General features: G+C 54.5%; 1 protein-coding gene across 1 annotated transcript in view; it reads right to left on the reverse strand.

Annotated features, from left to right (window-relative positions):
• Positions 1-11,005, reverse strand: part of ST13 (ST13 Hsp70 interacting protein) — a 43,425-nt gene extending 32,420 nt beyond the window's left edge. Inside the window, exons 1-2 of the mRNA XM_030547004.1 lie at positions 10,832-11,005; positions 64-118 (exon numbers count right to left, since the gene is read on the reverse strand). Of these exons, the coding sequence (XP_030402864.1) occupies positions 64-118; positions 10,832-10,941 (165 nt within the window). The 5' untranslated portion in view covers positions 10,942-11,005. The remainder of the gene's footprint in view (positions 1-63; positions 119-10,831) is intronic.
• Between the last annotated feature and the right edge of the window lie 341 nt (positions 11,006-11,346).

The following is an 11,346-nucleotide window of genomic DNA, read 5'->3' on the forward strand; positions in this document are numbered from 1 at the left end:
AGTTTTTTAAATTTTTTTTGGCACAGTTCTAATGTTTATAACGATAAATATCCCATCTCTTACCTTCACTGTTTCTGCAGAGGCATTGTGAGGAGCAGGTGGTATCGTACCTCCCATGCTTTTTAAAAAAAGAGGGGAAACAAAAGTTATTGAAGTGCAGCCTTTTCAACAGGGTTTCAGTTAAAGCGAATGAGAAAGGACTGTCCCAAGAAAAGCTGACATGGAACCAACCCACCACGTAACATCTGTCAAAGGGAAAACATCAAACAGCAAAAAGCAGATGCACACCAGTGCTTTTATCTGGCATAATGCAGCAATAGTTAGTTCTGACTCAGTTGGCCCCTGCATCCTAAGCTCTCTATTGTAAGACATTTTAAAAAAGAAATGCTGCTTTTTTTTAAAGCATAAATTGGTCATGCTACTCTCTGACCTATAGATAAGTTTTGGAGAAAGTTGGATACAATTTTGTTAGATACTTTTCCATCTTTCCATAATGCAGCATTAAAAAATATTAGCAGTTTTCACTCACTAAGAACAGACTTTCTGATGGAAGGAACCAGGTAATGAAAAACGAGCCATTTGAAAATGGTTTATGCTATGCCCATTCATGATCTGCTATATAAAAAAACTCAAAGTCGTATGTGAAAAGTCTGCACAAATAAAAGGCAAACTAACTACCCAACAGAAATGGTCTGCCATGCACAACACTATCAAATGCAAATGAAACACTAGATAGATATGTTAGAATACTCAAGTGTTTCTTTAACACTAGATTAGTAGCATTTACTCCGACAATACCCTTTTAATGCACCATAAACATGCTGCATTAAGCCTTTGGATGAGCAGCCGGGAAGGAGAACCAGTGTGTGAATAGTCTAGCTCTGTGTTTCTCAACCTTTTTGTGCTGGTAACCCCTTTATACTTAGTTTTATTTTTTTGTTTTGACTCCCACCTCCCCAAAAAAACTGCCACCCTTTACCTTAAGTTCAAGGTGCAGGGCTTCCACCCTGATGGGGGGGTCCAGGGCTCTAACGTGTAAATTAGCTTTGCGGGGTCCCCTGTGACATGGGGATCCAGGCAATTGCCCTACTTCCTACTCCCTAACGCTGGCCCTGCTTGCCACCCCAACCTCAATCCCTCCCATGACCAACCTTGGGGTCACAACCTCCAGCTTGAGAAACACTGGTTTAGCTCAATAAGAAGTAATAGGGTAAGTAAGTATATTCTATAACAAACAGTACTGCATACAGGGCTGGCTTTAGGGAAAATGGCACCGTGGGCAAACTTGCATTTTGGTTCCCCTGGCCCCCATGGGTGTGGTGCCCCCAGAGGCTCCCCTTCTTCTTCGAGTGATTGCTCATATCCATTCCAGGTAGGTGTACGCGCCGCGCGTGCACGTCTGCCGGAAACTTTTTACCCTAGCAACTCCAGTGGGCCAGCAGGTCGCCCCCTAGAGTGGCGCCAGTATGGCACCAGATATATACCCCTGCTGGCCCGCCCGCTCCTCAGTTCCTTCTTACCGCCGTGTCGATTGCTGGAACTGTGGAGGGCGGCTTGCTGACCTCCACGTCCCTAGCTCTCCTGTTCCTGTTCGTCGTTTGACTTGTAAATAATTCTTAGTTAAGTAGTAGATAGTCTTTTAGTATAGAAATAGTTAGTTAGAATCTTGTAAATAGTTATCGAGCATTGCCTGCGGGTGGGCCGCTGCCCTCCCCGGCACCCGGCACCGGGCCCATGCCTGGCTCGCCGGGTTTCAAGCAGTGCTCGGCGTGCAAGAAGCCGATGCCCACGAGCGATCCCCACGATGCGTGCCTTAAGTGCCTAGGGGAATCGCACATTAGCGACAAGTGCCGCATTTGCAAGGCTTTTAAGCCTCGCACTAAAAAGGAGAGAGATCAAAGACTCCGCGCTCTCCTTATGGAAACGGCTCTGTCTCCGGCACCGGCGGCGCAGTCAGCCAGTTCTACTCCGGCACCGGACCGCGCCGGCACCGGCAAGACTCCCCAGCACCGGGACCAGATCTACGTCCCTCGGCGTCTGCGACACCATCAAGGCAGGCCCGAGTGGACCGCCCGGCACCTACCTTAGCCGCGGCATTGCCTGCAGGACTGCTGTCGACTCCGGGCCCGGAAGGTCCGTCGAGTCCAGCCCCACCTAGCTCCCCCATAAGATCAGGGGTCGAGCTAAGGGTCCCGTCGACGCCGGAGACTTTTGCCTCGGCTCGGGACTTAATTGCACTGACGGAGCCATCTCAGCCTCAGCCGGCACCCCCGGGACGCATAACTTCCAGGGGTAAGCCGATGCTTCGAGCGCTGTCTCCCGAGTCCCGGCACCGATCACCCCGGAGGCGCGAACGCTCACGCTCGGGGCGCCGCTCGGAGTCCCGGCACCGGTCGCCCAGACGGTACCGGTCGTACTCGCGGCACCGATCACCATCCGCACGGTCCCGGTCGGGCTCATCTCACCGCCGGCACAGACTCCAGGAGCCGTTCACCTCGGCGTTCGGCCCCACGGTCGACCTCCCGGCACTGAACCAGTGGCAGGTCCCGAACCCGGTCAACCTCCTGGCACCGCGCTGATGGTAGGTCCCAGTCTCCGCTGCCGTCCCAGCACCGTGTTCTCAGAAGGTCGCGGTCCCGCTCCCGGCACCGCTCCCGATCCCAGTACCGAGTCGGGATCTCGGCACAGATCATCACGCCGTTCTCGGTCCCGATCCCGGTACCGATGTGGGTCGCAGCACCGAGCCTCAGCACCAAGGGGAGCGTCAGTCACGGCGCATAGAGCTGCATACCAACCAAGCTCAGCACCCCCCTGGCCTTCTAGGGAGCCGTCAGTCTCCTCCCACATTGACAATGTCTATGCCATGGCACAGGACGTGGCCCTGTTCCAAGACCCTCCACCACAAGAACGAGGGCCTCCACAGTGGGGGTTTTGGACCCCATGGGCATACTCTCAGGCCCAGGGTCCGCAACACATTACCCCCCGCCCTGTGGCGGAGCGCAGACCACCGGAGGCGACGGCGTCTAGACCCCCTCACTCCCCGGAAACAGACGGTACTCACCGGGACCCAGAGCTCCCTCCAGAAACGGAGGTGCAGCCCCTCATGGAACCCCCCCGTGGACACTTTGTTGCCGGGGGTCTCCTCGTCCTCGTCTCCGGATGAGGCAGTGGCGGGTACCTCGTCCTCCAGTCCCCCCCCCACTGGATTTGAGGGCACACCAAGACCTCCTCCGCCGAGTGGCACAGAACCTGAACTTGCAGGCGGAGGAGGTGTCGGAAATTGAGGACCCACTGGTGAGCATCCTTTCAGCCGAAGCGCCCACCAGAGTGGCCCTAGCCTTCATAAAAACGATCCAGACTAATGCCACTAACATCTGGCAGTCACCGGCCTCCATCCCTCCGACCGCTCGAGGGGTGGAGCGAAAGTACATGGCCCCCTCAAAGGGCTATGAATACTTATATGTTCACCCGACCCCCTGCTCGTTGGTGGTCCAGTCAGTGAACGATAGGGAGCACCACGGGCAAGAGGCCCCAGCGCCCAAGTCGAAGGAGGTGAGGCGGATGGACCTCCTGGGCCGCAAGGTCTATTCGGCGGGGGCGCTGCAGCTCCGGGTATCAAACCAACAGACCCTCCTCAGCCGCTACTCCTTCAATTCCTGGGTAGCGGCAGGGAAGTTTGCGGAGCTCTTGCCCCAGGATGCACGCCAGGAATTTTCCACCATCCTGGACGAGGGCAAGAAAGTAGCAAGAACATCGCTACAGGCCTCCCTTGATGCTGCCGACTCGGCCGCTCGGATCCTAGCTTCGGGGCTCACGATGTGCCGGATCTCTTGGCTGCAGGTCTCTGGCCTTCCGCCGGAGCTCCAGCACACAATCCAGGACTTCCGCTTCGAAGGCCAGGGCCTGTTTTCGGATAAAACAGACCCTAGACTGAAAGATCTTAAAGATAACAGGGTCATAATAAGGTCGCTGGGCATGCATACGCCGGCAACACAACGCAGGCCATTCAGGCAGCAAAACCAGCAGCAGCAGCGGCGGCCATACCCTCAGTTCCGCCCGTGGCAGGACCCTTCGAGGTGCCGAGGCAGGAACACCCGCCGCAGGCAGTCTGGTGGGCAAACGGGGCAGAACCAAGGCTCCACCAAGGCCCCTCCAGGGCCTAAGCCTTCATTTTGAAGGTGCACCCGAGGGCGCAGTACCAGTTTCCCCTCCGGATCCTTCCCCGCGGTTTTCCAACCCCCTTTCCTTTTTCCTCCCGGCGTGGACCCAAATAACGTCGGACCGTTGGGTCTTGCGTACGGTGCAGGCCGGTTATCGCCTGCAGTTTTCTTCGCCCCCACCCTCCCACCCACCATCCCCATCCCTCTTCAGGGACCCCTCTCATGAGCAAGTCCTCCGTCAGGAAGTGCACGTGCTCCTTGCCAAGGGAGCCATAGAGGTGGTTCCGGAAAACGAGAAGGGCAAGGGGTTTTATTCCCGTTACTTTCTAATCCCCAAATCCAAGGGCGGCCTCAGGCCCATCCTCGACCTGCGGGAACTCAACAAGTATATCGTGAAGTTGAAGTTCTGCATGGTATCCCTTGGAACCATCATCCCATCCCTGGATCCCGGAGACTGGTACGCCGCCCTCGATATGCAGGACGCCTACTTTCACATCTCTATTGCTCCCCAACACAGGCGTTTCCTCTGCTTTGTGGCCGACCGCCAACATTACCAATTTGCGGTCCTTCCGTTTGGCCTCTCTACGGCCCCGAGAGTGTTTACAAAACGCATGGCAGTCGTCGTTGCGCACCTTCGACGTTGCCGCATCCACGTCTTCCCCTACTTGGACGACTGGCTGATCCGAGGCACGTCGGAACTGCAGGTCCGTGACCATGTCGACAGGATCAGCACCCTCTTTGCGGCCTTGGGCCTCGTAATCAATGTGGACAAGTCTACTCTACTCCCCACGCAGCGGATAGAGTTTATTGGGGCCGTTCTAGACTCTGCCCTGGCCAGGGCCTTGTTACCCTTGCCCAGGTTCCAGTCGTTGTCGGACATCATTCTACGGCTGCGAGCGGCCCCGCTACCTCAATACGAACATGTCTGGCCCTCCTAGGCCACATGGCAGCCTGCACATTTGTAACGGCATATGCCCGACTCCGCATGAGACCTCTTCAATCATGGCTCATTGCGCAGTATCGGCCGGCCAGACAGTCGTTGGACACGGTCGTCACCGTCCCTCAGAGGGTGCTGGACTCTCTTCGCTGGTGGCTGGACCAATCCGTAGTCTGTGCGGGGCTCCTGTTCCATCTGCCCCAACCTTCGGCATCCCTGATCACGGACGCCTCCGATCTGGGCTGGGGGGCTCACTGCGGCACCCAGAGAACTCAGGGCTTGTGGACGCCACAAGAGATCAACCTCCATATCAACGTACAAGAGTTGAGAGAGGTCCGCCTTGCTTGTCAAGCGTTTGTCCATCTCCTTCAAGGTCGTTGTGTCGCGGTGTTCATCGACAACACGACGACCATGTTTTACATCAACAAGCAGGGCGGCACCAGGTCCTCTCCCCTCTGTCTCGAGGCAATATGTCTCTGGGAGTTTTGCCCATTCGATTCACCTTTCCGCCTCCTATCTCCTGGGAGTGCGGAACACCCTAGCGGATCGGCTGAGCAGATCCTTCCGCTCGCACGAGTGGTCCCTCCGTCCAGACGTCGCCCTCTCACTCTTCCAGAGGTGGGGTCGTCCCCGGATGGACCTCTTCACGTCCAGGGTGAACAGGAAGTGTCGAACATTCTGCTCCTTCCAGGGTCGGGAGCCAGGGTCTCTAGTGGATGCATTCCTGATCCCATGGACAGCCCACCTGTGTTATGCTTTCCCGCCCATTCCGCTGATTCACAGAGTTCTCATCAAGGTGCGCAGAGACAGAGTCCGGGTGATTCTCATAGCTCCAGCATGGGCCAGACAGCACTGGTACCCCATGTTGCTGGACCTCTCAGTAGCCAACCCAGTTACCCTGCCCCTTCATCGGGACCTGATCACTCAGGACCACGGCAGGCTCTGTCACCAGGACCTTCCGTCTCTACACCTTACGGCATGGCTCCTGCGTGGTTGACAGACTCCGAGTTGCGATGTTCCACCCCGGTTCGCGAGGTTCTCATGGGCAGCAGAAAGCCTTCCACCAGAGCGACTTACACAGCTAAGTGGAAGCGTTTCTCCTGCTGGTGTTCAGAGAAAGCTCTTCGCCCTATGGAGACTCCCGTCACCCTCTTTTGGACTACATCTGGTCCCTTAAGACCCAGGGTCTGGCATTGTCGTCCCTCCAAGTCCACCTAGCCGCCATCTCCGCGTTTCATCCTGGAGTGGACGGATGTTCTGTCTTCTCTCACCCTATGGTGGCGAGATTCCTGAAGGGGCTGGAGCGGCTTTATCCACAAATTCGCCCTCCGGCCCCTTCATGGGACCTCAACCTGGTCCTGACTTGGCTCATGGGCCCTCCATTCGAGCCATTAGCTACTTGCTCCCTGCTCTACCTCTCGTGGAAGACCGCCTTCCTTGTGGCCATTACCTCAGCTAGACGAGTGTCAGAGCTGAGGGCCCTCACGGTGGACCTACCGTATACCGTCTTCCATAGAGACAAGGTACAGCTGAGGCCTCACCCTGCCTTTCTTCCCAAGATGGTCTCAACGTTCCATGTGAACCAAGAGATTTTCCTCCCAGTCTTCTTCCCCAAGCCCCATTCGTCCCGCAGGGAGCAGCAGCTCCACTCGCTAGATGTCCGACGGGCACTAGCATTTTATGTGGACAGGACCAAACACTTCCGCAAGTCCCCTCAGTTATTTGTGGCAGTAGCGGACCGGGTCAAGGGGCTGCCGATTTCCTCCCAAAGGTTATCTTCATGGGTTACCTCCTGCATCAGGACCTGCTACGACCTGGCCCAAGTTCCGACGGGCCGTGTGACTGGTCACTCCACCAGAGCACAGGCATCATTGCTGGCTTTCCTCGCCCGCGTGCCAATACAAGAGATCTGTAGGGTGGCGACCTGGTCATCGCTCCATACATTCGCTTCCCATTACGCCCTGGTCCAGCAGTCCAGAGATGATGCAGCCTTTGGTTCTGCAGTGCTCCAGGCCGCGACTTCTCACTCCGACCCCACCGCCTAGGTAAGGCTTGGGAATCACCTATCTGGAATGGATATGAGCAATCACTCGAAGAAGAAAAGACGGTTACTCACCTTTGTAACTGTTGTTCTTCGAGATGTGTTGCTCATATCCATTCCACACCCGCCCTCCTTCCCCACTGTCGGACTAGCCAGCAAGAAGGAACTGAGGAGCGGGCGGGCCAGCAGGGGTATATATCTGGTGCCATACTGGCGCCACTCTAGGGGGCGACCTGCCGGCCCACTGGAGTTGCTAGGGTAAAAAGTTTCCGGCAGACATGCACACGCGGCACGTACACCTACCTGGAATGGATATGAGCAACACATCTCGAAGAACAACAGTTACAAAGGTGAGTAACCGTCTTTTCTTCCCTTTGCCCCAAAGGCCAGTTCCCCCTCCTATGCCCCTAATCCCTACATCTCCCTCCTACACCCACATGGGCAAACCAACCTGGATGCACAAAGTAGCTAGCATTGCTGCTTGCCGACGCCCGACTGCTACTCCTCTGCTCCGCGCACATGTGTGTGTAGCAATATCAGGGCTCCTTGCATCCAGGTCACTTTCCACTTGGGCTGCATATGGAGGGCACAAGAGAAGCAGCTCCTGATACCTCACAGCACAGCCTGGGAAAGTGACCTGGATGTAGGGAGTCCTGGTGTCGGTGGGGCGGGGAAGAGACTGTGTGCGTGAGAGAGAGAGAGAGCATGCAGGGGTAAAAAACAGCTAACAAAAGCCAAAGCTGACCAAAACACCAGCCATGTGCTGCTCCCACTAAAAGGAAACTATCACACTATCTCATCCTTCACATTTCTCTCATGAACTACCACAGCTTGAATTAAATTTTTGTATGAAATTGGGATGAATTTAAAAACTGTTTGAAGCGTTTCAAAAATAACAAATATGAAAAACTTTAATACATTTTATTTACAATATCTTTATTCATACTAGTCTTGCTAGTCCTTCCCTTCTAGGCAGAGAAGCACAAAGACTACGATCAGGACCAGCTGTGCCCCCAAAAGATTGGACCCAACCCACATCCCTCCCCAGACCAAACTGGACCCAACCTACTTCCCACACTAGACCTGGGGCGCTGGTGGGGGGATGGGGCAAAGGGACTCCAATTGCTCCATGGGGCCTGGGCTGAGATGGCTCCTCTGGAGCAAGGAGCACCCACTGGGAGCTGGTGCTGCCTCCTGCCCAGAATGGTCTGGGACCCCCAGGCTCCCCAGCCTCCACATTCAAATAATGGTGAGGCAGAGCTGCATGTGCAGCACCCTCCCACCAGTACTGCCCCAGGCCCAGCAGGGGCCCCAGAGCCCAGGGAGAAGGGGCCATGCCACTCAGGGAGCCCACCTGCCTGCAGCTTGCAGCAGCCAGAAACTACCAGGCCTATTGCTGAGCCCCGCCCCTGGGGGCAGAGCAGAGCTGCAGAACCTGAGAGCTCCCCCACTGGCAGGAGCCCTCAGCTGGCAGCCAGAGGAGCAAGTGGGAGCGGGGGAGAAGACAACCCTGGGCCCACTGGCTGAGAGGAGCAGTGGGGAGGGGCTGGGTGGAGAGGAACAGTAGCCCCAGCGCAGGGCACCCTCTTTGGTGGGCCACTGCCTACGTCAAAGGCTTGCCCTGACTGCAAATACTCTTGGGTATAATTACTTGGCTCATTTTATGTTACAAGTGGGAATGCAGTGCACTTGGCAACAGTTCCTTCTAAAATTTTGCCCTTAACAGGCTCTTCGACTTCAGGTGCAACTTCTAAGCATTTCTTTAAGCCAACCCAAAGAGATTTCACTGTAACCCCCCTAACAGCCAGCAGCTCAGCAAAGTGAGCAACACTAATGACTAGTTGAGGCTACAATGCATGTGCTTACAGCCCACAGGGATGCTTGCTCTTCTGCACAATCCATGAAAGGAAGCCATTAGTTGAGTTCTAAATAGTTTGAATATTTAATAGTTACAGCGCCAAGATGGCTCTACCAAGAAATTAAAATTCACATGCATCCATCTAATGCTTTTAACAACATTTTAATGTCACTATGACAATGAAAAGTGGAAATATGTTAGGAACATTTTCAACAACTGGTTCATTTGCTCAACATATGCACAAAGGGGGGAAGGCGTGACCATATTCATTTTTGGTTTTTACTCACAATTATTTCAATTTCTTAACCCTAAGAAGCCAATAAATGCTGGGATAGACACTTGTTTAGGGGTATTAGTTGCAGATCTCAGAATAATACAGGTGCTAAATCAAAGTGTCTGAAGGATGAGTGAGTTTTAAGTTCTGATACTTGGAATCATCTCAACCTGAAAAAAATACAATATACTATACTGTTGATTGTGTGTGGAATTTATTTCTAGCTCTTGTGATTCAGAAAGTTCTGGACTCTAAGGTACAGGTAAAATGTGATATGCCTGAATTCAAGAAAAAGCTGTAGAACTACCTAGACTTCAACACACTCTCAATACATAAATAGGGATTTGATATTCAATTCAAAAGATTCCTGGTCTCTCACACAGTTGAAAAGAATATTCAACCTGAAGCAGTCAGTTTGAAAAATTAATAGTTTTAAGGACTACATCAGCCCCAGGCCCCTGTCAGTTTTTGTTGTCTTGCAACATTTTGGGAGCTTTATTTCCACCCCCGCCCAAATGTTTCTCTCCCATTTGAGACACCCAAATAGGGGAACCATGTGAAATGCTGTAGAATGTAATTAGTATACTAAAAAAATGTTTTTTTTCATTTAGTCTTTTACATGTGGTATCTCAGATGTTGCCTATAATAGTGGGCAAAATATTCTCAGAAAAGGGTGTGCTTTTTTAAACAGTGTCTTTTTTACTTACTGCCAGATTTCAAATTAATAATGATTTCCTTCCTCTCTGAGGAAAATATCAGCAAGGACTTATTTTCTTCTTCCTAAGTTCTTCTGGAACAACAAGAGTGAACTAGCTGCTGGAACCAAATGGGTGCGTTCCATAGACAGATTTTATCTGGATGGTAGAAGTCATTAAACTTTGGTAAACCTTATATTTCTTTTCTTCTGTTTCCAAACAACCAGCACTTGTATTTTCACTGGGAGAAGCACCTGTCTCAGATCCATGTTATTTCCAGCCAGAGCTACAGTGCACACATACTGCAAATGCCTTGCTATGTGGAGTCTAGATTGATGGTTGCTGAGGAATAAATCTACATCTTGCAAGAGACAGTTTGGACAGGTTGTATTGCAAGGCACCACACACTCTTCTGGACTGTAAAGTCGGATCACTTGGGCTTTCTGACCCAGCAGGTTGACCTGTTCGGATGGTGGGGGGCAGGTAACGTCCTGGCAGCAGGGCCTTGCCTGAAGGCGTTTAACATGTGCTATACGGGGCATGCCCCCTGCTGCTAGTTACTTCTGTGGCTCTAAAGTACAGAGTTTTCGAGCAGATTTTCTGAGACCGACGGACAATTGTTGCAACTACGCGGGACAGGACATGGGTCGTCCCGCTACCTGGTTTAGGCGCTAAACTGAGCGCCCCGTGTCTGCAGGGAGCGGTGCCTCCGCCGCACGCCAGGCTACGCCCGACACTGCTCCAGGTCCAGAGCCAACCCGGACAGCGCGGATCGCGGTCCCGGCGCTCCCCGAACACTGCTCCGCACCCGGGCCAGGGTCCGACCGCCGCGCCCTGCACCCCCCCGGCACGCAGCGCCGACTCACCTCTCCACCCACTCGCGCAGGAAGCGCAGCTCCTCGCTGTGCAGCAGGCCCGGGCTCTCCTTGCAGAGCTTCACGAAGGCCCGCAGCTCGCTCACCTTCCGCGGATCCATGGCCGGCCGGGCCCCCTCCGCGCCGCGCTGGAACGTCCCAGCCCCCGCGCCCCGCTCCGCTCCGCCTCCGGGCTCCCGTCCCCTGCTGCTGCGGCCGCCCTACCCCGCGCGCAGGCCTGGCAGCGCCTCCGCCCCCCCGCCGCCACGCGGCTCCGCCTCCGGAGTCCGCAGCCCCCCGCCCCTGCTGAAGCCCCGCCTCTCGGCCCCTCCGCTACGCGGCTGCCGGAACCTTCTAGAAGACGAACGTGTGTGTTTCCGTTACACGCCCTGCCGCCGCGCAACCCACGCGCCACTCGCCCCCCCCACTCTGTTACGTCATCAGCCACCTCCTCGATTCACGCAAGACCCTGCTCGGCCGTGGCCGGGCAGCCCCAGGCACTCCCCTGACGCACCTCCTTTATAGGC

This window comes from Gopherus evgoodei, chromosome 1 (assembly GCF_007399415.2).
Source record: "Gopherus evgoodei ecotype Sinaloan lineage chromosome 1, rGopEvg1_v1.p, whole genome shotgun sequence".
NCBI lineage: Eukaryota > Metazoa > Chordata > Testudines > Testudinidae > Gopherus > Gopherus evgoodei.